The sequence below is a fragment of the Anopheles coluzzii genome, chromosome X (genome assembly GCF_943734685.1).
Source record: "Anopheles coluzzii chromosome X, AcolN3, whole genome shotgun sequence".
Taxonomy (NCBI): domain Eukaryota; kingdom Metazoa; phylum Arthropoda; class Insecta; order Diptera; family Culicidae; genus Anopheles; species Anopheles coluzzii.
The window spans coordinates 23,210,644-23,238,086 of NC_064669.1; the positions used below are offsets into that span (position 1 = coordinate 23,210,644).

Here is a 27,443-nt window from a genome sequence, read left to right on the forward strand (position 1 = left end):
AACAAGGCGATACAACGTACTTTGAAGAGGTACTTCCTTCCACTTCGAATGCGAATACGGCGGTTACTACCAGCGACAGTGAGATAACCGTGGAAAATACACCAGGGTCTTCTGATCGAGATGCCGATAGACCTGTAGAACGGAATAACGATCCGGGCATGGAACGGGATCTGACACCAGCGCCTGTCCGACCGATCAACTTGGAAGAGGAGTCGGTCCTACGCCGTTCTACTCGTGCTAGAAAACCTCCCCAAAGATTGAATTTGTAAATGGAACGATTTTTTTTTCAATTACGAAGGGGAGAAGTGTTGTGTACAACGGGGATGGGAATGTGACACTTCACGGCCAAGGTATATGTTTACCTTACAGTGTGGGAACCTTGGGAAGAAAAGGGGGTTCCGGAAGAAGAACTGTCAGAGGGAAAACAAAAAGGGAAGCCTACGAGCTAGGAAGCAATTACGAGGCAGAATAAATAATACAGTGAACTACGATAAATAACTGTTCCTTAATTACAAAGATACAACACGCGGCCATGGACACACCTAAGTTATTTAAACGCTGGCATAATAATTCACTAATCAGCTGCTGCTGCTGTGCCATCTACTGTTGTAGCTACTGTAGCGTTTGCATCATCGTATTATTACTTCCACTCAAATACGGACCTGTACTTTGGTGCTGCGGTGCGGGTGCCGACTGCGATGGCGCTGTTGGAGCTGACAGCAATGGCGCCTGACCACCGTGGAACAGTGGCAATGGCCCGGATTGCGATGGCGGTTGCGCACGTATCTGCAACGGCGCGGCATCTTCACTTCGCTGCATACCACCGAGAATGCGCTGGTCGCCCAAAAGATGCACGTTGGGTTGCAGCATCGCACCGTTCTGCGGAATTAGCCCTCCGCTCGCGCTAGCTAGCCCTAGCGATGAACGACGCATCTCCTCGTCCATGGCACCAGTCTCCTCAGAGGACATCCTTCGCCGCTTGGGTCGCGGAATTTTCACTCGGATAAATAAACGAAACAACAAACAATTAGAAACTCGTCGCCACTTTTGTGGTTCGGACTGGTGCACAATTGACGATATTAAGGACACACGCGGCTCTTCTGTATCAACCACTTATATTCTAATATAAATAACATATATGCTACAAGACCATTTCACTGTTTTCAGTACACTGATGTACACAAAGGTTATTCGTGTAAAAAAATATTCGACCGCATGTCCTCGGCGCGAACCAGTGTGTTTCGAGAAATGTGCCGCAGATTCAGCATTGCATCCGATGAATTCAGGTATCATCAACGTTTTCAGGTATCATCAACGAGTTCAAGCATCATACCGCAATCTTGGCTTTGGCTAAGACAGATTCGGGAAGGGGTCCCGCGGTCTAGAGATAAAGTGTGAAACCCTGTAAGGCCGTTCCACATTGAGCGCGATTGCAAACGCGATTGCATCTGCAAGGCTACCACTGCTGCCAGTTTGTCGCAAAACTGTCCAAGTCGGCGCAATCGAAGCGCAACCGTGTGGTAAAATATAAAACCAACTTTTTTTGTTACGCATAATTTGATGATAAATTAATTGAAACAATTTCATCCTTTTTTTAATTTAACGCATTATTTTTAATTTGATTTTTTTTTATTTTTCACCAAGAATATTTCAATTGCAAATAGTGGTTAAAACTATTGCACCCAAATTGAGCGCAATTGCACCTATCTAAATGGGTGTCGAATCGTGTTTGCAGTCGCAATTGTGCTTTGATCGTGCTCAATTTGAAACGGCTTTTAGTACTGTTCATGAGTGCGTCTTGATGACGGATTGGAGAATATTTCTTTCATAGAAAACAGCTGGAATGTAGTGCGATAAAGCCGGTTAGAAATATACTCTTTTTACTATTTTTAATTAAGTATTTCACACACGTAACTACATTTAAGAACTAATGAACGCTACTATGAAAGAATAGTTTTGAAATTTTATTTCTAATCTTCACAGAAAAATTATTATGATCGAGAAAATAATAACCTTGCTAATATGTAATGTACCTCACATAGCTAACAAGTGACAGATTCCAAAAACATGAATAATAGTTGATTTTTAGGGAAAATTACATTACTAACACTTCTACTAGCTCTGTGTAATGATAGCCGACGTTATAACTCCATATCCTGTGCCTCGTCTTCGCTGAAGTCAGACATGCTGCTTTCACTATCAGAACTTTCTGTTGGATCTTGTTCCCGCAGAGCTTCTTCAGTAGCGTATCTTCTGACATAATCAGCTACTTTCTTGCGATATTCTTCAGGTTTATGCAGGTACATTGCAGCTGCATCACCGTTCAGAGGGTCTACTGGATTAGGATACGTAAGTAGTTGGGGTAAGAACGACTCAAAAATATTGGACAAATCATATAATGCTGTCCAAGCTTGATTGATAACGTCCAGACAAACTGTTCCTGATACTTCGTCAATATTTGGGTGGTAGATTTTGTTGATAAATCCGATGCTTGGTGATTTAAACGGGTAATGTTCCGGTAAATGAACACGTACTTTCCATACACCTCCTTCGTATGGCGTGCCTCGTGGACCAAAAAATTTTACACAAAATTCATTCAAACCACCAAGAATAGTGACTTCGTGTTTACTTTCTATTAATTTGATGACATCTGTGTCCATACGGCGTTTGCCTGCACTTGGAGAAGACATGTTGAGTGACGCAGGGTAATGTTTGGTTTCCAATAACGTTGTTCTATTTAGCACGAATGCTAATATATCCCTGGAAAAAATAGAGAAAACACAAATATATATTAGTAAAATAATGTTAAAATTATTTAAGATAATCTAAAAACACATGTCATGTTTAACGAATGAAACGAATGCCCATATATCCCTGAAAACAATACATGAAGAAAACACGAAGATAAAATACTATATTATTGTTGCTGCTCAAGCTTAAGCTGTCGGGAACGCGGAAATTTAACCACACAGATTATTTAAGCCATGGTCTACGTGTGTACAGGCGGTCCCCGAGATACACGGTACCTCTTATACGCGGATTCGGAGATACGCGGTTTTCCAAATTTGACTTTTTTTTAGCAAATTGTACTGATTTAACATATCCATTGTAAATTGCCGAATAATTTCCGTTTTGATCGAATGTTAAAAACTATTTCAAAAGGTTTAAAACTGTTATATTAGGTCAGAATCATATCAAAATATAGATAAAGTGACTAAAACCACACCCTTCTTGCAAAATTACACGAAAATTATAGATATTTTAACTAGAAATCACGAGATTCGACTTACGCGGAAATTCGAGATACGTAGTATCTTGCGGCCGTTTTCGGTCCCCATTAACCGTGTATCTCGGTGACCGCCTGTAATTAAGTTTAACATAAGGTTATCAACACTCTCATCACTCTTATTTACTCCATTTTCAACTAAATGATGGAAAAAATTATTTTAAAGAAGTGTTAAATCCGTTTGTTTACACTCACTCCGACCGCCGGTAGCTTCGTCCAACTGTCGAACACACAGATACTAGAACAAAAATGTCACGAAACCTTCATCGATTCGAATGGCGAAAACGATACCATTGTTTCTCCCGCTCGACTCGAGTGCTTCCGACGGAATCAAATGTCATTCGAGTAAAATAATAGGCCTGTTTGTCTTTCTGCGTTATACGTATCGATAACGCATGTGGTGTTAGTGTTCCGATCGTGTGCGATACCAATGCTGTTGTGGGCAACCGTGCCGACCCCTGGACTTGTCGTGGCAGTTGCGCTGCCACCGGTCAACGTCCAAGAGAACGACAGGGTGTCACGCACACTGTCGCACACACTAAGCAGCGCAAGGCTTACTGTGTGCCGAGCGCCGCACGATTAGAGTGTGTTAGCGAGCCGATCGAGCAGGAGCTCTCGGCAGGGACGCTAGACTTGTAAATTTTAAAGTGTTTAGTGTTTACTGTGTGTGTCAATTATGTTTTATTTATTATTGTACGTCTCATTAGTGTGGCGCTAAAGTATTAAGTGACCTTAAGACCTTAAGACACAACAAATGCGTAACCTTAACGGCCAAGCTACACGTACCGGACGACATCGGACGATGCCATAAAACGTAGGACCGCAGACAAGAGATTCGCGTTGGGCCGGGCCGTGTCGGATCACAGCGGGCCGATTTTGTATGGGATTTGACAGTTGGCGTTAACGGATTTATTGCATCGTCCGATGTCGTCCGGTACGTGTAGCTTGGCCGTAAGACACAACAAATGAGTACGAAAACGGCGCTGTGTCCCGGTCGGTCGTTCCCCGCCATGCAATTGACAGCGATTTGCGAGGGCGTGCGAGGGCTCGCACGCTATACAAGTTCACAGCCCCAGAGCCCTCGCATTAAAGAGCATGCGAGCCTAGGAAGTTTTTTTCGCCCCTTGTTTTGGCAGTTATAATTATAGCACCCCGAGAGCAGGTATAACAGTGTGACTTTTAGCAAACAGAACACCAAAATTTTGACATATTATTTTGCAAAAATCCACAAAAATTGATTGAAGTGATCTTTTCGACGAACAACACCGCAAATAAAAATATATTAATAAAAAATAAACATTAGCTGGCATCGCGAAAGAATTGGTTTAAAATTAACAGTCGTTAAAAATTGCTAGAATTTGGCATCGCGAACGCATTGACTTCATTTGTTAATTTTAACGACTGGTCCTATGCCGCCGTTAAACAAACGACTGTCAAGAGCGTAAGCGATACAAATCAACAGTCGTTTAATTATACCGCTCGATTTTTTTCTCAGTGTTTGCCTATATGCGATATCGAGCAGTCGTTAACTGTTTTGACGATCGTTTATTTTAACAGTAATTAACAACAAATGAACTCAGTTAAACCAAAATGAACTTTAAACGACTGTTAAAAAGAGTTCATTTATTCACGATGCTGGCTATTGTTTTCAAATACCATAAGATTTCGAGCAGATCCCAAGTAGCAACCGAAGCTTTTTTCTCCCAGTTTCAACCCCCTCATGTCCACAAACTGCCTTCGCTTACTATTCCTATCTCATTTCTACATTCCACAACGTTTGTTGCGTTCTCGCTCATCAGGGTGTTAGTCAATTCTCTCTTGCCACACGAAGAGAATTCTCCTGCACACTTCGTGTGTTGGATTCTACCCATCCCTGATGAACACACGTCATTTTATTCCATCGCACTCATCAGGGTGTTTGCTCTTTTCCATCCAAGCCAAAGAGCGACTTCAGTGTGCTCTGAACCGTGGATGTGAGAGTGTGTGTTTGTGTGCTGCGTGAACTATTTTTCCTGCGTGAAACACTTTCCATACTGCGCCATCCGCGGTGTTCTTTCTGCTTCATCGGAGGACGAATTTTTATCATCTAATTGTTTGGGTAAGTGTCCTTTTCTAAGTGTCTAGTGCTATGTGACATTTATTCTAATTCTAATATTATTCTAATATTTTGCACATTACAAGTTTCAGATGTGTGCTGCTACCGCTAGCTGTTCCTCAAACTACTTAAAAAGTGTGACACTGTGTGCACAGGCGTTCAAGTTTCAATTGATCCTCAAGCACAAAGGTAAGTTTGTCACATCTTTAAATGAAGTTTAATCTTTTTAACAAAGTGTGTCTATTAATTGTGTATTTTCATCAACAGCCTTCATACAACACCGCGGTTGAGGTGCACCAAATCTGATGACATCTTTCCTGAACCAAGCAGGCTGAACACGCGCACCACCACGGGCTCCAGCGCGGTGTGAAGAGGGAAGAAGAAAAGACAGAATTGGAAACAGCCGCACCAGGCTTCCCACCACCGTGTGTGTGTATGTAAGTATGTGAGAACACATGTGTGAATCCTCTTGTGGGAACTGCAAAAAGAAGAAAATAAAGAGTGTGAAGCAGCTAGACTGCCGCAACCAAATCAAAAGAGTGAATTCTCATTTCAACCCGAAAAACTGGGAGAGAGTGATGGCATGCGAGAGAGAATAAAACTAGAAACACGAGAGAGGACACGAAGCGCTTTCGGGTTTTTTTCGCCTTCGCGCAAATTTTGCTTTATGCGCGCGAAAAAGTGAGCCTTGGTCAGCGCGATGGCTCCCATACAAAGGCCTTCGGCTTTGCTATCTGGGATGATACCACTCGCAACCCTCGCAATGTTTAACCGTAGAGTTGGCAACCAGATTTACACACGTAACCCGGCGCTCTAGCACCAAACGAACACGACATCGAACAAGAAAAATGTATGGGATTTGACATGTTTGCCTTGTTTGTTTGTTTGTGTCTGATAGTGCACCACCATATGATTATATGGGTTTGTTCGAGTCGGATGTCGTGTTCGATTGGTGCCAGAGCGCCGCCTAAGTTGGCAACCGGCATACCCGGGTATTCCACTCGTTTTGATGCAAAAAATTAACGATTTTCATAGGTAAACAATGCTTTATATATTTTAATGCTGTAAGCAAGTAGTGCCGACCATATATTCTCTTCTATTTCATTTATTCATTAAGTTTTTTTTCATTTTATTTTAAAAATAACGGTCAAATTGAAATTTGGAATCGCTTGAATTTGACTCGAAAATTGGCACAATACGAAAAGAAGAAGAAGAGAAACGTCATTCTCCATACAGAATGTATGGAATACCCGGGTATGCTGGTTGCCAACTTACGTGGTAAAGTTAAAAAAAATTCAAAATATAATACTTACAGGCTGTTTAAAATTACAACTTATGCACCAAAAAATCATAAATTAAAAGTTGATGGGCTACGGAAAATTTCAGGCCAATAAAAGCAGTGAATAAAAAGTTATTGCAGTTTAAAGTTGAAAAAAAATACCCGGGTATCCGGTTGCCAACTTAAAGGTTAACGGGTCGTTTAAGTTTGTACCCAGCTGCCAAAAGCCGAATATTTTACAATGACCTTTCGCTTTTTGTATCTGTCTCTCGCTTTAATTTGAGTGATTCTCCCTTCGTGAGTATCCACAGCCCCCTCGTGTGGTTATTGTTGTTGGAAGTTGAAACCGAAACCCCTTCGTGTGCTGCCAAAATCAGACGAAGAACGAAATCGAGTGGCACAATCGAAAGATTGCAAAAATGTTGAAAGAATGTGCTGTGACAATAACACACACGCACGCACTTGGCGACACACGAAATCTGGTACGATACCGGACTTTAGTAGAGCAAGTACACACATGCACACATTTGGCCATACCAGCGCTCTGTTCTACACACTTAAAAATATTTCACGAACTCGGTTAAAAATACTGCCGAAATCCGTCAGCTCTTTCGATTCTTGCTGATATGCTGATTCAGAAATAAAATCTGCGAAAAGGGGGAGGGGGCTCTTAAAACGAAGGTTCGTGCCGACTTCCGTTCGGGCTCGCTTCGGCTTCGGATTACTTCGGGTGCTGAATTATTTCGCCAACGCAGTTTGCAAATCAGCTTCTAACACAGCGGATCTCTTAGTGCTGGTGACCGTTGGGAAGTGTTTTTTTACTCGTCAAGTGTGTATACAGGTAAGCGAAACCCTTGTCCTTACAAACCGTTGTTTTTGGAGCTCTCGCATGATAGAGATAGACAGGTGACACCCTAAGAGACATTTGCTTGAAACTGTTTTCCCATATCTGCTCGATTAGTACTCGATACGCTTGAAATTGTGGATTTGTGTATGATCAAGTGTGTTGAAAGCGCCAAGAATGAGCGAGCTCATTTTTCACTAACAGCACTGGGTTTTTGATGAAAAACAAAAGCTAATTTTGTGTGACGTTATTCTGTAAAAATGGATATTATTTAAGTATAAAATGGGAACATGACCAACTGTTACGATAGAAAACATCGTTTCCGAGCGAATCTAGAAGAAAGTAACGAAAAAGCCGAATCACAGTTGATTTTAAAGGACTTTTTCTGAATTCCCTTAAACTGGTGCAGTTTAAGGGAAGTTTAAGGCTCCAGTTTAAGGGGATTTGCTCGAATTCCCGATTATTCGTGCTCGAAAATGTCAATTGGGACATGACCGTCCACAGCCTGTTCAAAACACACGAAGCTCAACCGAAGTCATACAAAAATTGAGAAATGCCTGGACGTGCTGTGGGCACGTCCTCCACGTCCAGATAACGTTTTTGACAGAGATTCTCGTTTATCAAAGTTACCACGTTGTAAATATCTTATTAGTATTTGTATAGGTTATTAGATATAGCGTTAAGTAGTATTGCGTTGATAGTGTTAGATCTAATTAGAAGTATGCGTGAAACACATATGTAATGAATATTTTTGGTAGAATAAACTCAGTCTGTAAGCAACCTCCGAAGAGAAGCGACTCGACTCGATAACTGGCACCCGAATTAAAAGAAAAAAAATAGTAAACGTATAAGCTCCTAGTACTGGAGTGAAGCTACCTATAGCTGTCTTTGTTCAACCAGAGAATACGACATCCAGCCTTAGAGCTGTTGCCTTCCATCTGGTGATTTGCGGTGTTGTAGCGCGAATAGGTGCAATAATTTATTCATCGTGAAAGACCGTTCGATCATTTTTTTTTTGTAATCTACGTCTACCTAGTTAGAATCTAGTTAGAAAAAAGATGGAACAACGCCAAGAAGAAATGAAATTCTTCATATAAATGGGACAGGTCCCTGACATCCTTAAAATGTTGCCGGAATTTGACGGTAACCCGAAACATCTCAACACCTCGGCTGAGGATGTCGACGGAATATACAACTACTATTCCGCATTTGCAAATTGCCCGACGCAATTTGGAATAATAGAACGTACAGTGCGTAGAAAAATAATTGGTGCGGCATCGGACGCTTTACATGCCAGTAATGTAGGATTTGATTGGTCAGCAATCAAAGAAGTGTTGGTGAAGAAGTTCAGTGATCGTCGTGATTTGATGTGTTTCGATTACGAACTTACTACAATTAAGGGTAAGAACTATGAAAATATCGAATTATACTTCGGTAGAGTGAACGAACTTCTTACATTTATTACAAACCACATTCAAAATAATGTTAAGTATAATTCTCCTAACCATGCGTTTTTAGATTATTTTAAAGATAAAGCCGTAGATAGTTTTATAAGGGGATTAAATAGTGGCTTAGGAATATTAGTTAAAACAGCTGCGCCAGATAGCTTGAATAAGGCATATGAACTTTGTGTAGAGCTCGAAAAAATACGAAAAGGTACATCGGCACAAGGTTTCCTACCAACACAAAAGTTCCCTCCGAAACAAAAACCGCACGTACCAATACCGAGCGAAACGCACACGCGTCAAGAGCCGATGGAAGTAGATCGTACCATGCGTACACATTTGCATTATCAAAACCGGCCGGCTCAAGCTTACGCTCACCAAGAGAATGATAGCACGGTAGCTCAGTGTACCCCAACTTTTTTTGGGACAGGCTCCAATACCAACAGCCTGCCAAGGTAAAAAACAGTGGGTTAGTGTTGCCGTTTAAGAAAAGTGCCTACAGACCATGGTTTTATTAAACTCCTAGTCGATAGTGGTGCAAATATAAACATTATTTCGGAGAAGTGGGCAAATGTGATAGGGAGTGAAACAGTTAGAAGTAAAACAAAACAGTTTAAAAGTGTTGCCGGGATAGGAAGTGCTTCGCAAGTAGTTTTTCTTGAAATTTTCTCTCCAGTGCTAGAAACAAAATATAAATTTGTGGTGTACAACTTTCACGACTTTTTTGATGGCATAATTGGGACTGAAATAGTATTTGCACACAATATCAATTTAATTACACGTGCCCGAGAGATCGAACTCACAAAGCCGGACAATAGCAAGTATAAAATACCACTGCATTTCTATTATCCGAAAAAAATGTGGCGTGAGTATAGTAGTGTGACAGTCGATCAGATACTTGACGTAGAATCTAACACACACATCGCACACCTAACAGAAGAAGAGCGAGAATCTCTCGTTACAGTTCTTAACCAACACAGTCATGCTTTTCACGATACAGACTCAAAGCTGACATGTACCACTAATGTCGAATGTCGAATAAGAACCACAGATGATGCGCCGGTGTACCAAAAAAGCTATCCCTACCCCGTCGCTTATAAAAACGAAGTGGAACAGTAAATTTCAAAGATGTTAGTGGACGGTATTATTCGTCCTTCACGATCCGCCTGGAACTCGCCACTTTGGGTCGTTCAAAAAAAAGGAAACAGTGAATGTTCTGACGGAGAGAAAAAGTTACGATTAGTGATCGATTATAGGTGTCTTAATCAGAAAACCATCTCCGAAAAATACCCTATCCCAGACATACAAAATATTCTTGACCAGTTAGGTGGGAATAAATATTTCACTACACTCGACCTTGCTTCTAGTTTCCATCAAACTAAGGTCAATGATCTCGACATAGAAAAAACAGCATTCTCTGCTAATAGCGGAAAGTATGAGTTTTTACGAATGCCATTTGGCTTGAAAAATGCGCCAGCCATTTTCCAACGTGCAATAGACGATGTGTTTCGTGAACACATAGGCAAAATTTGCTATGTCTACATAGACGATCTTGTGGTTTTTGGACGCAATTTAACCGAACATATCCACAACTTAAAAGTAATTTTGTCCACTTTGGAAGAAGCGAATCTTAAAATTCAGCTACGAAAATCAAAATTTCTTTGTCAAAGTGTGGAATATCTCGGTTATATAATTACGTTGGATGGAATAAGACCTAACCAAGCTAAGATATTGACCATAAAAAACTGGCCAAAACCAACTAACACAAAGGAATTAAGAAGTTTTTTAGGCATGGTCGGCTACTATCGACGGTTTATCAAAGGGTATGCTGATCTAACTAAACCCTTGTCTAACCATTTACGAGGAAAAAATAATTCTGATTCTTCACCAATCGAACTTACATCAGAAGAGTTAAAATGTTTCGAAAGTATGAAACAGGTAATATCGGGAAACGATATTCTTACGTATTCAGACTTCGACAAACCCTTTCTGATAACAACTGATGCCTCTAACTACGCCATAGGCGCCGTGCTCAGTCAAGGTGAAGGGGGGAAGTGGGGAAGGATAAACCAATACATTTTGCCTCGCGAACGCTTAACAAAAGAGAAGAAAATTTTTCAGCGACTGAAAAAGAGATGTTAGCAATTTATTGGTCGCTGAAAGTTTTTCGTAACTACATCTACGGTCAAAAGTTTAAAATCATAACAGACCATCAGCCTCTAACATTTTCACTATCGTCAAAAAACGTCAATACCAAACTAAAGCGCTGGAAATCTTACTTAGAGGAACACGACTACGAAATGGTGTATACACCTGGTAAAAATAACGTGGTTGCTGACGCGCTCAGTCGCGTTCAGATATTTAGCCTAACGTCAACTCAGCATTCTGCTGAAGAAGACAGCTCAGACATGATTGAATGTACAGAAGCTCCTCTTAACGCTTTCAAGCTTCAAATAGTGTTAGAGAAGGATGCTAATGAGGATATTCTACTTTCCTATCCTTTTCCCGGGTTCAAAAAAGTAATAATTAGAATGCACAATTTTACAGAACAGTCTCTTACGGATATTATTAGGAAATACTTCATTCCTAATAAATTAACCGGTTTGAATTGTTCAGAAGAAATCCTAGGAAAATTTCAAAATATCTTCAAAGAATATTCAAGCACAAAAATGTATAAGATACGTTTCACGCAAAATATTTTGAAGGATATTACGAACACAGAAGAACAAGAAAACATTATACAAGTTGAACACGAAAGGGTCCATCGAGGCATAGAGGAAAACAAACGTAAAATTTTGAGGAAAATTTATTTTCCCAAAATTACACAAAAAATTAGAAATTTCATTAAAGTTTGCGATGCGTGCAATACATGCAAATATGATAGGCGCCCATTGAAAGTACAATTGCAGGAAACACCTATACCAAACCATCCTTTTGAGATTTTGCACTTGGACATATACCAGATAGACGGGGAAAGCTTTCTTTCAAGTGTTGATAAATTTTCGAAATTTGGAAGAATGATCCCCATTAAATCAAAACAAACGATTCATATTAGAAAAGCTTTCGAACAAACAATTACTTCATATATAATTCCATCTATTGTAGTAACGGATAACGAGAAATCTTTTCTATCAGCAGAAATTCGAGGGATAATGCTAGACCTTAATATAACAGCTTACATCACACCAAGCAATAAATCTGAGGTTAATGGTCAAGTAGAACGCTTCCATTCTACGATTACCGAAATGTATCGCATACAAAAACGTCTGCAACCTAACTACTCAACTAAAAGGCGTATGGCGATAGTAGTAGGAAAATACAACGACACTATACATAGTGTAACTAAGAAAACTCCAAAAGAAATCCTTTTAGGTATTTCTCAAAATCCAGCATCCGTTGAAGAAATTGACGAAGTTAGAAATAGGATTTATGATGAGGTAATTGTACAATTGAAACAAGCTAAAAGCAAGCAACTAAAAACTCATAATAAACTAAGGCAAGTACCTCCGCATTTAGAAGTAAGGCAAGAAATCTTTGTAAAAGATAAAGTCTTCAAGGGGAAAGAAAAGCCCATATTTAAGAGGAATTTCGTGCAAGATGACAAACGTGTCACTGTTCAAAATGAAAATAACTTTAAAATACACAAAACAAATGTCAAAAATTTAATCATCTCCAAATAACTATATACCGATTTTTTTGGCTTTAAAGTTGATTCAGGAGAATCAACACAAGAAGGATGGGGCAGTTACCACGTTGTAAATATCTTATTAGTATTTGTATAGGTTATTAGATATAGCGTTAAGTAGTATTGCGTTGATAGTGTTAGATCTAATTAGAAGTATGCGTGAAACACATATGTAATGGATATTTTTGGTAGAATAAACTCAGTCTGTAAGCAACCTCCGAAGAGAAGCGACTCGACTCGATAACTTCAATGTGGTTGAGAATTTTGCTGCGCTTATCGACAGGTAGAGTGAGTGAGACAGTGTCTTCGGCTTAATTACAGGCGGTCCCCGTGATACACGGTTAATGGGGACCGAAAACGGCCGCAAAATACAGCGTAACTCGAAATTCCGCGTAAGTCGAATCTCGTAATTTTCATCCAAAATATCACTAATCTTCGTGTAATTTTGCAAGTAGGGGTTGGTTTTAGCCAACAAATTAATTTTTTGATATGTTTCTACTAGATTGGACAGTTTTAAAGTTTTTGAAATGGTATTTTACATTCGATCAATACGGATATTATAAGGTATTTCACAATGGATGTGTCAAATCCGTACAATTTGCTCAAATAACTGTCAAATTTGGAAAACCGCGTATCTCCGAATCCGCGTATAAGAGGTACACCTGGCTGGACATAAAAATGGGAAAAAAAATTGTGTGTGTCTTTTGTTGTTGGCTTAATGCATGCGCTAGATGTGTCATCGGCAAGAGTGCGAAGCGTACTGAAGTTGAAATCGCCGATTTTTGTCTTTTATACTCCCATTTTTGGTGCGCTACTAATGGGTGTTTCCGGAGTTACCTTCACAAGTACCGTCACGCAAGCTCGCCAGACTGCCCAGCGTGTGTGAGCATCGTGGAGTCAGCAGAACACGTGCTTGCCCTCGTTTTGCTGAGGAACGTCATGAAATCACCGTGAAGTGCGGAACAACAATCAACGGAACAAACCTGACCCAGGTGATGTTAAAGAATGCTGAAACATGGGAAGTCATAGCAAACGGCATGCGATCAATACTGATGAAGCTGCTGGCCTTATGGAAAGCGGATCAACGACTTGGGCGTTCGTAAATAGTGTTGTGCGTATTGTGAAAGTGTTTAGTGTATCTGTGCACGAATTGAAGTGAGCCTGTAACTCAAGTGAATGCGTACTTTCTGTGCTTTTGTGTGGTATTACGAGTGTCTCCAGGACTGTCATTCTGTCTCGCGAATGTGGTCCATGTTGTAATAGCGAGATGAAATGCTAATGCATAGCCCTTCCCCAAGAAGCATACCGAAAGGTGAACCCATGGGGAAGGGTAGATGGCCCAGGGAGGGGGTTTACTGGGTAAAAATCCTATGTCAACACCCGTGCGACAAGGGGAGTCTTTCGAAGATTCCCCCTCCTTGTAAAACAAAAAAAAACACACACACACACACACACACACACACACACACACACACACACACACACACACACACACACACACACACACACACACACACACACACACACACACACACACACACACACACACACACACACACACATGCACACAAACACATGCACACACACATGCACACAAACACATGCACACAAACACATACAAACCACACATAAAACTGTCCCAACGGGTGCATGCTGCGTTGAAAAAACATGGGTCCTATCATTCTGTCCGATACTGTACCTCCAGAAACATGCCAGAAGCTCATCCGCGATATGGCTACTCGCTGCCAAGCAGTGAAAGACAATAATGGTCAACACATTGACCGTTAGAATGTGTTTTCGCTCTGTGGAACACCACAACACCACCTCCCAACCACCACTTAATCAGCTCTTTTCAGGGCTACCAAAAAAATATGAAAAGAACTGTTTTTCAGTCAAAAAAAAATCGTATTTTTATGTCCACAGGTGTACTGTGTATCTCGGGGACCGCCTGTACTCCATATCTTTCGTTCTTATTGCACAATAAAGGTAGCTCTCCTCGGTTTTACTCGAAGCCAACCGTGGACGTGGGCAGGACGTGGGCGTTAATATGTCACCTGCCATAGAGCCGAAATTTTGATTCCGACCAAGGTGGATTTAAAAATATCAGGTGGTGGACTCTAGTGCATTTTGACTATTCGTCACTTGACGGAAGGTCCCCAGGATTCAAACATTGTTTACATTTATTAAATTTGTTCACATAATTTATCTACTCAATTTTTTCGATTAAATATTCAATAAAAATATATTTTGGAGTTTGCGAGTTCTTATTTAACATTAAAACATGAAATAAGAACGTGAGTTATTTTGTGTTATTCCGTGAATTTATTCTATAATTCATTGTGTTTTCGACATTTTTGATGAAAAATCTAACAAATCATTATTTTTTCCAATTTTCACATTAATTTCTCATTATCTAAGAGCCGCATGGACAATTTACGTGAGATAAGAACTCTTACTCACATGATTTTAAATTTCGTGCATAAACAAACAAATCATCAAATCTTTTGTTAATATATCTCATTTTTTCGATAAAATCAATAGAAACACAAAAATCAAAATAATAACAAAGAAATCTGTTCTATTTGCTTTGTGTGTGGAAACCAATGGTTAACGGTTCTAAAATGACGTAAAGTCCCTTAACTATGGCTACCCCCCAAAGGCCCTTATCCACCACCTGATATTTTTAATCCACCTTGATTCCGACATGGAAGAGCAGAAACCAAAAAAAAAGAAATCCTGTGCGACCGCCTAAGGATCCCCAAGCAGCAAAAAAGATAATGAGTTATTAGATACCATCGATCTCAAAAGATAACCCAGGCAACAAAAGAGACGATAATGGGAAAACGATTCTTTTAACCGTGAAGTGTACAACCGCATACCCAGGTAAGTTTCGCAACTTTCTTCCAAAATAACTTTGGATTAAAAAATTGTATCGACATCAAATTTTTTGTGTTTTCTACCCAAGAGCAAAAAAAAAAATATATCAAAAATGTTAAAATATTTTTTTAAATTATTTAAATTTATATAGGGTAAATTTACCAATAGTGGTGCAATTTGTAGTGGTGCCGATGAGTTTTAATGAATTTAAAGTGTCAGGAAGGACAATTTCTGAATATTTTAACACATACCAATTGGAATATGTTTAATCTTCGCAATCACAACCATTTTTACAATGAAACACATCAAATTTACGAAAAAATACATATTTTTGTGATTGCTTCGTTGTACCTATAATGGTGGTATGGTTCCTATAGTCGTCGTATTGTGTTCCTATAGTGGTGGTAAACAAAGATGCATCAAAAACGGTGTATAATATCAATGAAACTTAGTTTTGAAGCTGTTTTCGTATGAATAGCAAGGATTACTGCCATAATATTGGTTTCTTGCGTAATTTGATCGCAAAAAAATGTATAAATTTGATCAATTAAACTATTGACAAAAGTACTGCATCACACCTGTCGTCAACCTACACCCGGAAGAGTGTGCTTGATTTGAAGTCAATTTTTTATTCAGCCATACAATCGAATTTTGGCCTGTTTTTGGTAAATTATCAACATAAAACTCATTTCTGTTGCTTATTTCAGTGAAAACAGTACGACATGTCAAAAATATCCTCGAAAAAATCTAATACGAACTGTTTTTAATGATTTTATAACTACAACCACTAAAGGAACATGCCTGTTTGGTGTACCTATAATGGCACTATGGTAAAAAACACTTAAAAATGCATAAATATGGTCAAAAGGCAAATAATTTTAGTAAAACAATAACATTTCATAACAGTTAGGTTGAAAAACTAGTAATTGCGTGGTCATTTAGAACGTTAACAGAAAAATGAGTTTCATTATGAAATCCTAAGGATTTTGGAAAAATGTTGACACATTTCACAAAATAATGGATTTTTCGGTCACTAAATAACGGAATGGCCCCATTTAACTTTTAAAACCTTTGTAAAAGGCTAAAGAACATTTCACACTAACGTAAATAACGTAATTACTTGTAATTTGCCGTATGAACCGCTTTTTAGTGCAATACCACCACTATAGGTACATTTACCCTACCCTTTACATGTACAACCGCCTACCCGGGTAGGCGGCCATACATGTTGTATGGAGCAATGATGTTTTTCGTGGTTAAAAGCGTTAAAAGCCTTTAAATTACTTGTTAGATTTGAATGAAAATTGTCTGATAGGATCACAATAACACAGGGTTTCCAATACAGGGTTACAGGGTTTTCCAATTGAGTTTAGACTAGCCGCATACTTTTTTTGAATAGTCGCATTAGATTCTTGACTAGCATCCTCTATTTTTGATTACGAGCAATGGATTATTGACTAGGAGCAATTGATTTCAGCAGGTCCTTGCATGACAGCCTAAAAGCGTCGCGTTTATAACACCCGGTGTGACAGATCGACTTGAATAATAAACTGTGAATATTATTTAATTTCATCCGCTCATTAGTTTAACGTGTTTGTTTTACTACTATATATCGTCCACAAAATAAGATATATTTTATCTGATAGGTTTTTGGTGCTATTGTTTTGATTTTACGAATGCACAATACAACACAAAAGCACTTAACGGCTGAATTGAAATATGCAGTAGTGAACCCACAGGCATAACCTAACCAAAAGCTAGATTAAGCAAGTTTTTCAGAGTGACCTTATGTAGTTCTATCGATTTTCGATCGAATATCGGTTTACAATTGAGCACACTAAAACTCAGTTTTTCTAACCAAAAATCAACTATTTTTCTAAGTATTGACCGTTCAACCATAAAATTGGAATTTAATAAAATTTATGAGTGAATATAAAGTTGTTTAAACTGAAAATTACCGAATTTGATTTAGATTTCCTACCGATAACCTCTAAAAACAATCTGGTCACTCCGCGCCAGCAACCGGTCTGTTGAAATCAATTGCTCGTAGTCAATAATCCATTGCTCGTAATCAAAAATAGAGGATGCTAGTCAAGAATCTAATGCGACTTTTCAAAAAAAGTATGCGACTAGTCTAAACTCAATTGGAAAACCCTGTATAACACATCGTTGTAAAATTAGAATTTTAAAACTCCTATCAATATTTTTTCAATAAAAAATGTGCTGTAACTCCAACACCCCAACCGGCCTTGCCGTATGTTTTGAGAGGATGCTTATGTTTTTTTTCTTTTCTTTCAAATGTTGTATGACAGTGTAACAATATATTGAAATGAACACTGAAATCACCTCTTTTAAAATGATACCAACCATACCATTTTTTGATATTTTTATTTTTTGCACAGGAGTAGAAAACATCTTTTCTGCGGCATTTTTAAAATTTGAAGTCAATATGATTTTTTAATCCAACGTTATTTTGGAATAAAGATGCGAAACTTACCCGGGTAGGCGGTCGTACACATGACGGTTAACAGTCTTGTATACGACCAAAAACTCAACGTAAGGCAGCGCTCTAGCAGCAATCGAACAAGACATCGAACATGAAAAATATATGGGATTTGACATGTTCGATTTGATAAACAACAAATCGAACATGTCAAATCCCATACATTTTTCATGTTCGATGTCTTGTTCGATTGCTGCTAGAGCGCCGGGTAACCATATAACCGCCTTCCCGGGTAGGCCATACATTTTGTATGGAAGAATGATGTTACAAGCAATAAAACTGCAATACAACGTTTGAAAGAAAAGAAAAAGACATAAAAATCCACTCAAAACATGCGGCCTGGCCGGTTATGGTGTTACAACATATTTTTAATTGAAACAAATCTTGATAGTTTTTACAATTCTAATTTTGCTACGATATGTAATCAAACATTATTGTGATTCAATAGATATACGCTTTTAACCACGAAAAACATAATTCTTCCATACAAAATGTATGGCCCACCTGGGTAGGCGGTTGTACGGTTACGTAGAGTTTTTTGGTCGTAGACAATACGGTCAAACTATTATTATCATCAAATAATCGCATAAGGCCCGTGTCTGTGCTCCATCGGATGCGATTTTATCGGAATTATCGGACCTGTCAAAATTTTATATGAGATTTGACAGATAACGTCGGACGTGCGATTTCGTCGTACGACGGAATCAAAAATTTTTATTTCTTCGGACGCCGCATCCGATTTTATCTGTGAAACTAAATGTGTGATGTTTTGTAGGAACAATCTCAACTTAATTTTTAAAATAGTTATTGTTGTATATGGAACACCCTATGTATGAGCGGTGATGATTGTCATCGCTCCTGACGTGACACAACCTGGATGCCGTCCGGATGCACCCCGACCTGGCATCAACTAAAAGAGCTCTAGATCAATCAGCATCGTTGGCTCGTGAACTTCCACTCTTTTATTCTCCTCATTATTACATTTTTTATTCAATAAAGTGAATTCAATACGCAACAGTTATATTATTAAAATCATCCAAATAATCGCAATATTATACGAAAAAGCGTTTGACAGCACGTGCGATAAAATCGCATGCGATGTAGCACAGACACGGGCCTAAGAATCGAAAAAGCGTTTGACAGCACGTGCGATAAAATCGCATGCGACGAATGCGACCTTACGCGAATGTTTATGTTTGACAGTTCATATGTCAAATCAGTACAATTTTCTCCAATAATTGTCAAATGAAAAATAAATTGTCCCCAAAATTTTAAATAACTAACAAGACACAAATAACCTAATTTTCTACATGAATTGAATTAAATTACCAATTAAGTGTAATTGTAATTAAAAATCATTATTAAACAAGAGTATTTTGGCTGCAAAACGTGATATTCAACTTACGCCAAAAACCGAGTTACACGAATGTCTCCTGGATACATTATTTGCGTAACTCGGGGAAGACTGTATACAGTGCTGCAAAATGTCATGAGTATCACGAGATTTTCACCAACGAAAACAATTAACATATCCGTGGTAGCTTGATGCTCATTGCTGATAGTCAGTAAAAGTGCGCCATGACATGCTGAACACGACATGTGAATTCTTGAGTCCAACACGATACTCTGACTGACAAGCTTAGCTTAATGCCGGCGCAAGCATAATCTTGATTTTTTCTTGCTATGAACAGTGCTGTCAAATGCCACTGTTTCAGTCATCAACACTCATGACTGAAACGAAGCTCAAATCAGATCACGTACACAACAGAGATGATCAGCGACGATACTCAAACAGTTGGAAAATCAATCACATGCTTGGTGACATTTAGTTTAGCACCCAGCTTTTGGTCACTCACTTGGTCACGACATTGTTGTCGGCGATAATCACGACATTCTTGTAATATACTTGGCGCGTAGGCTCTAGCAACAAAATGAGCATGCTTTCTCCCTCTATCTGTTTTGATTCTCTGTCGGGTCAAACAGAGCGAAAAAACATGGTCAATTTGTTTCTTGGAATCACTCGCACGCACGACATATCTCCCGTGACCATCGCGATGATCAACGACCGAAAGTGTCGCGACCAAGTGATTCAACACGAGTTGGTTGCACACAATGTCACCAAGCATGCGATGGTCGCACCAACTGTTTGAGGCTCGCCTCTGATCTTCACAGTGACGCTGAGATGATTTTGTTTCAGCCGGAATTTGTCATGTCTATGTCAGTGATATTTTGCAAAATTGATAACAGCAAAAAAAAGTCGTGATATAGTGACTGACCAAGCGATGGTCGCAAACATGTCATGAGCATGTATTAGTCACACCAATCGTTCTGAGTATCACATCTGAGTATCACAATTGAGTATGTGACGCTGATATGGATTTTATTTCAGTCAATTTTTTTATAACATTGATAGCGACATTTTGCAGCACTGACTGTATAGGTATCAATTTTAAGAAAAATTAACTCAAAACATTATTGAAATATGCGAAAAAAAATTAAGTTGCAAGCAAGAACAAAAATTCCGTTATCAACAGCATGGGACCAGGCTCCATATAGTGGGAGCTGCGGATAGCATCTGGTTTACGGAATGAATGGTTAAGATTCCTTCTAAAAAATAACCTTGCAGCCAGTGAGGCGGTTTCTAATGACCGATCGTTGACGACCGATGGTTCATTCTGTGCTATGATTTACCAATGAACCGGATGTTGTTTCATTTATAGCCAAAGTGTTGTCCACAGGGGGTTCATTGAAATATTTTTTGTTCATTTCAGAGTCATTACCCAAGCGAAATTTTTCGGGGATAATGAACATAAACTCATGCCATCTATTTCTATTCATCAGCTCTACTCTCTCACACGCATCGATGAACTTTTACACATCTCTTTGTTCATTGTACTATATTTGAAGGGTTCAAAACTGATAGATAACGATTTATGTTCATGAAGTAGTTATGGTCCAATGATAATGGTATAATATTTGTACCATGGTCGACCTGAGTTCAATTCCATTTTCATTGTTCTCATTAATGAGTTAAAGTTTTCTTTTATTTTTAAAACATCCAGCTTCAATAACTTCAGACGCCTTTACTCATTGTTAGAAATGCGTGTTTAAAAGTCAATCTGTTATTGTTATTGTTTTATTTATTTCTTTTAATTCATTTAGTATCATCATACTAAATAATAATCTAGACTGAAAATCGCAGGCTAGTTTTGTGTGAGGTTTTGTATGGAGTGTTTACATGATTTCAGCCTCCAACTGTCATACTCCATACAAAAAGCTGATTAGAATTGTTAAGGGCCCCATTGATGGGTATAACAAAATAATCGGCCTAAGGAGGAGTGATATGAGTTTATAGTATGCCGATATGTTGTAAAATGCATAACATTAATCTTTTTTTTTTTATTCAGGAGTAACGGTCCAATATAACATTAATCATAGTATCCTACGAATCACTGTGGTTATAAGTTTTTATCTGAAATCAATTCATTCTGTTCCTAATTATACAATATGATGGTTGTTTGCACTACTGCCAATATTTATCAAGTACAGTAGTACAAGTAGTTTTCTCCTAATTCTAAGGAGAATTGTTGCAAACTTCGTGATATTTTCACTGCATTTAGCACACATTTTATTCATATTGCATCTTGATTTTGTATGCCCGAAGCGCATACATGTCACACACCTCATCAGATTAGGTATGCCAAGATCCACTCTTCCCATAAAGTAGCCTATATCAGTTTTTCTGGGCTGCACTGTAGTTAAAAACTTGGTTAGCCTTTGTAAAGGCTTGCCTCCTTTCGCCATTTGTGTTGTTTCGCAAACAAGAAAGGATTGTTGAGTGCTAGGCTTTATTTAGAATTTTTGCTTGTAATCACCATTCCTCGGTTCCTGAAGATTCATTGAAGCTTAAATTTAAATGTTCACATCTTACTTTCCTTTTTTTCTTGAATTTTTATTTGACGGTTGCCCGAAAATGCTGTAGACACATGTATAAGTAATTTTTTAGGTAAAGCTTTATTGCTCCGATTGGTATAATTATCGGTTTTTGTACGAAACTAATACTGGGGCCTTTCACGATTCTAGTTAGTTTTTTGTATGGAGTTTGACAGTTGAAGGCTGAAATCATGTAAACACTCCATACAAAACCACACAAAAAACTAGCCTGCAATTTTCAGTCTATCTTATTCTAGCCTCAAAGCTAGAATTAGATTCGAGTACCTGCTCTAAAAAATGGCAAAACACGGTGTTGTTTACATTTACCCGAAGGTGCATTAAACAGATCACGTGGTGGAATCTAGAATCAAGGTGTATGTAGTCCAGGTGGTCTCATAGTATGTTTTTTATAACCAATTTTGAACATCACTTTTTGACAGGATGGGTTTTGTTCAAACATGCTTTCTTGAGGCTTGACGAATACTCATAACACTCTTAAAATCTTCGTTCAGAAACAGAAGCGATAAAAATTTGCCTTCTGAATTCATACACCTTGGTATAAGCCCACCTGTATATTATACCGACTTAGATAGCTGCTCGAAAACTGCTATACAATGCAAACAACTGACAGGCTGGAATTTCGGCCTACCAACTTAAAACGGAAAGGACCCCACTGTAAGTTTGTCTTCTTTGTTCAACGGTTTGGCTTGGAGACGACGGTGTCAAGGTTAGTCAAGACCAATTCAATTTTCCTGGCGTGGTAAAAGCTGTCAAACACCGTTTGACGAACTAATTCCATTCCAAATTTCCATTCCAAGTCATTGACATATTAAACGAAGATCTCAGTTGTGCCAATCTCGGTTATTTTCAACCGAGACTCGGCAACTTTATTGAAGAGTGTATGTGTCAAACCGAATACTATACAGAAAATATTATTTAAAATATGCTCTTAAGGTCAACATACCTTGTTATCGTGAACACTTTTTGCTTTTTATCAATTCAGCATCTTTTTGAAAACAAATCTATACATTAAGGCCGCTTAACAATCGAAGTGAACGTGAACGTTAAAGCGCCTGGTGAAACGTTGACATTTTATTTTTACATTAAAATCTGGCGAATTCAGTTGCTCTGTCGGCGATAAGTTAAAGCTTTAATCAAAACAAACAATACAGGTGTTCAAACAAGACCCGTTAGGACCCTATCACCCATATGTAGGACTCTGGAGGATCATTTAAACTTGTTTCCAATTAAGTAATGATTTCATAATTCAAAAACTGATTGAACTTATGCAATATAATAATAGATAAATATTATAAAATTATTATTTTATAATGTTTTTCATTAATAAAATGTTAAATATTAATACAAAATATAAAGTAGAGCAATTATCCGCAGTACGCGATACTCGATATACAGTCATAATCCGATATACGCTATCGTACGGGACCGAGCACAATAGCGTATCTCGAGTTTTCGCGTACAGCGGATTCCTATGGAAAAATAGTTTACACTACTGGTTCGAGGGTTGAAAAATATCGCCACAGAATTATACATTATTGTTGTTTGTTGTAAAACAGTTATCTTTTGCACAAATTTAATGCAAAATGCTTTAAGGACATTAAGGAAATCCAAAAGAGCATACAATATTTCAAAGAATTAAAATAATTACATAAAACACATGAAGCTGTCAAATTTAGAGGAATCAGACTGTATGCTTGCGGGAACAGACTGTATGCTCGGAAACAGACTGTATGCTTGCAAAATTCCACAACTCGGTTGCAACACTCCATTATATGATTGCAAACCTCCACATAATCCTTGCAAGATTCCACTACCGGTTTGAAACATTCTCTTAACCGATTGAACTTTTCCTTTATATGACTCGAAACCCTTAATATCCAATAACACATCCTTGGGGGCCATGGCTATCATATATGATAGCCATAAAAAATGTAAACAATAAATAGCCCCCAGGGGAACTTAACGGACAGTTGTTTATTGAACTGAAAACCCTATATCTACTTGCGGTTGCACCAGCCTATCTTTGTATGTTTTCGAATGCAATGTCACAGCTGTTATCGAAAAGTTACTTCCCATCCTCATACACGGATCAGATTTAACCGTAGAGTTGGCAACCAGATTTACACACGTAAGAGCGTTTCTACATACACCGAGAATGCAGCTGAGAAAATAACTGACAGCATGCTTTGACAGCGACTGACAGCATTTTCGGTGAGAGAATTCTCCTCGGCATGCAAAGAACGATGGAGCTGAGAAAAAATTGAATTGGCAGTTTATAGCAATCGATCAATTATAGTTTGCATTTTTGCCGTCTAATAATCGTAGAAATATTATTAAAAAGTAAAAGAAACTTTTTTGATTTCATTTTAGCGATTAAAATGGATTTTTTCAACATCATTTTAAAAGTCTCATCTCGGCGCTTTTCAAAACTTCTACACACATCGGCATGAGAAACCGATTGTCAATTCTCTCACAGCCATCTCTCAGCTGCAGTCTCGGTGTATGTAGAAACGCTCTAAGTTGGCAACCGGCATACCCGGGTATTCCACACGTTTTGATGCAAAAAATTAACGATTTTCATAGGTAAACAATGCTTTCTATATTTTAATGCTGTAAGCAAGTAATGCCAACCATATATTCTCTTCTATTTCATTTATTAATTAAGTTTTTCCAATTTATTATACAAATAACGGTCAAATTGAAATTTGGAATCGCTTGAATTTGACTCGAAAATAAGCACAATACAAAAAAAGGAAGAAGAGAAACGTCATTCTCCATACAAAATGTATGGAATACCCGGGTATGCTGGTTGCCAACTTACGTGGTAAAGTTAAAAAAAATTCAAAATAAAATACTTCCAGGCTGTTTAAAATTACAACTTATGCACCAAAAAATCATAAATTAAAAGTTGATGGGCTACGGCAAATTTCAGATCAATAAAAGCAATGAATCAAAAGTTATGGCAGTTTAAAGTTGAAAAAAATACCCGGGTATCCGGTTGCCAACTTAAAGGTTAAGACATGATCTAAAAGAGGTTTCATACGCTAAATTACGGAATGCATCAAGTGGGATGAATTTTGTTGCTAATATTGGACAGTGACTTGGTAAGCCCTATAATACGACTGAACAAAACAACTCGCTCTCTATGTAATCATCAAACCCTGTAAAGCCAGCTTCTTCGACTACCATAAGCTGCACAGGTACACACTCTGTCATTTTGACTATTAGACGAAAATAGTAGCGTTTTAAAGCAAATAATGCTTTGTCCAACATTCCATTGATAATATCCATTAATTGCTAACATTACTTTCATATTTTCACAGATGAACACTACTTCAATCATTAAAAAGTAAATAAAGGACAATCCGTATTTGTTTTCTAAACTATCCTGCGTTGCATTTGTTGTTATGTTGCTTACCTGAATATGTCTGAATTGTAGGCTGAATGCAAACGACGTCGCCAGGCATTAATCCCAACACAACATGTAAGGCGTCAGTGGCTGTAATTGCCTGTCACAAGCTAAATAAGAAAAACAAAATAGCCAAACAATTGATTTCAAAATAAACTTGCAACATTAGCGAATCGTATTAGAAGTGATAAAACTTACCAGAACAAAACATTACCATTAGTCAAACAATGAAAATGACTTATCTACACAAAACTACCATCAGATTAATTGTAATCGCATAGATTGTTCATCCGTGCCCGGTTGATGAAACTCCACGGTTCATAAAAATTCCTTGACATCAAATAGACAGGGGTTATATAGTCAGAGTATATGGAAAAAAGGTGACCCTATAGGAAAATTACAACGAGTCCAAGGTACATTGAAGAGACCAGGTGGGAAAAAAACCAGAATCTCACCCAGTGTGGCCAGATTATTTTAGCAGATTTCGGTAGAAGCAGCAACATTTTAACTGTAGTTTTCGGTAGGAATTTCAATTTGTATTACCAGTCCGCCAAATTTCATCGCATCTCATGAAGTACAGTCATTATCCGATATACGCTATCGTACGGGACCGAGCGCAATAGCGTATCTCGAGTTTTCGCGTATAGCGGATTCCTATGGAAAAATAGTTTACACTACCGGTTCGAGGGTTGAAAAATATCGCCACAGAGTTTTGCATTGAAGTTTTTTTTGTTATAAAATAGGTATCGTTTGCACAAATTTAATGCAAAATGCATTAAGAACATTAAGGAAATTCAAAAAGAGCATAAAATATTTCAAAAAATTAAAATATTTGCAAAAAACACATGGAGCTGTCAAATTTAGAGGAATCGCGTACTGCGAATTCGCGTATATCGAGTATCGCGTACTGCGGATAATTGCTGTATATGTGTGTTTGTTTACTTCCGAATGGACTCTTTCGTTTCGCTGGTCAGTGCATAGTTTATAGACTAATAATATTGCTGAAGTTGAAGCGCAGTGATGTAAGTGAATGAATTTAATCAATCGAGGAGTTAAAGCAGTCGAGGAGTCAGCATATTGACCTTAACCAACCCTTGACCAAACTTTGCCACAAAGCATTTTTAATAAAGGTGGGTAAGGGTAGGCTAGATAAATACATCCCGTCCGGCAAAATGAGTGTATTTTTTGAGTGATTTGAGTACCGTCCCCCGTTAGCAGTTACTCTTAGAGGAATGAGTTACACCCTCGAGCGAGCCCTCCCCCTCTCCACCCGTAACGCACGGTGCGCTCTGCAGTTCTCAATGTGTTGTGTTCTTTCCAATCATGCTACCAACACATCCAAAGATATTTGTTTCTTTCGTTTCTCGTTTTATTTCATGCATAGACACGATCGCAAACACGCACTTATTCTAACAACAAACACAAACACGGTCATTTTTGGTTACATAAACACTTTATTGAAACATAAATTACACTTTCACAACACATTTAGAATCGTTCATACTCACGAATGGCGTCATACTGTAAAGTACCGGGTCGAGCCGGGCTGCGGGAAACTTGTCGACAATCTGCGTTGCCTCTGTTCAGCAAATTCTTACCTGTCGATGCACGCACTGCATGTGCGTCTGTACACACTGTTCACTTCACACTTTATCAAAACACACCGGCGCACGAGACTTATAACGAAATGCGCATCAACGCACAAACACTGCGCGCGGGACTTAGAACGAAACGCGCACAACCATCTCCGACAAAGCGTTGCGCTGTACTGGTGGTTTTGTACGCGTAGGAGGGGGGACATACGGAGCGATGGTTCGATGCTGTAGTGTAAGCGAGACAACACGATGTGACGAGCAGCTCCAAGTTGAGCTCGCTGAAAGAAGACACACACACACATTCACAGACGGCTCGTCAAAGCACGGTATTTGTATTGGTGTTAGTGAAGCGCGCGTGTAAAACAGAATGCGAACTCTCATCGCAGCGCGTTTCGCCGCCACGCAAACAATGAGACCCCAAATTTTGAGTGCTTCAGGCCGAGGGTTATGAGGAAGCTTGAGGAAGCAAGG

The 27,443-nt window shown here is 38.6% G+C and overlaps 1 protein-coding gene and 1 long non-coding RNA gene across 9 annotated transcripts; one reads left to right on the forward strand and one right to left on the reverse strand.

The window, feature by feature from the left end:
- Nucleotides 1-1,951: 1,951 nt before the first annotated feature.
- On the reverse strand, nucleotides 1,952-25,706 carry LOC120960931 (ubiquitin-conjugating enzyme E2 H). Of its 7 annotated transcripts, XM_049607052.1 has the most exons (5): nucleotides 25,576-25,706; nucleotides 25,387-25,487; nucleotides 18,009-18,293; nucleotides 3,291-3,361; nucleotides 2,727-2,760 (listed from the first exon to the last, which is right to left on the reverse strand). In XM_049607052.1, the coding sequence occupies exons 3-5, from the start codon at nucleotides 18,257-18,259 to the stop codon at nucleotides 2,750-2,752; spliced, it is 333 nt and encodes a 110-aa protein (XP_049463009.1). In that variant the 5' UTR covers nucleotides 18,260-18,293; nucleotides 25,387-25,487; nucleotides 25,576-25,706; the 3' UTR covers nucleotides 2,727-2,749. The 7 variants fall into 7 exon arrangements, 4 of the variants coding, with proteins under 4 accessions (XP_040240364.1, XP_049463003.1, XP_040240365.1 ...); XR_007452090.1 differs by lacking the exon at nucleotides 18,009-18,293 and having other exon boundaries at nucleotides 2,721-2,760; XR_007452089.1 differs by lacking the exons at nucleotides 2,727-2,760; nucleotides 3,291-3,361 and adding an exon at nucleotides 14,497-14,515.
- Nucleotides 3,381-5,760, forward strand: LOC125906788 (uncharacterized). Of its 2 annotated transcripts, none has more exons than XR_007452132.1 (3): nucleotides 3,381-5,384; nucleotides 5,474-5,570; nucleotides 5,649-5,760. It is a non-coding gene; the product is annotated as an uncharacterized LOC125906788 (long non-coding RNA). The 2 variants fall into 2 exon arrangements; XR_007452131.1 differs by having other exon boundaries at nucleotides 3,383-5,384; nucleotides 5,468-5,570.
- Nucleotides 25,707-27,443: the final 1,737 nt, after the last annotated feature.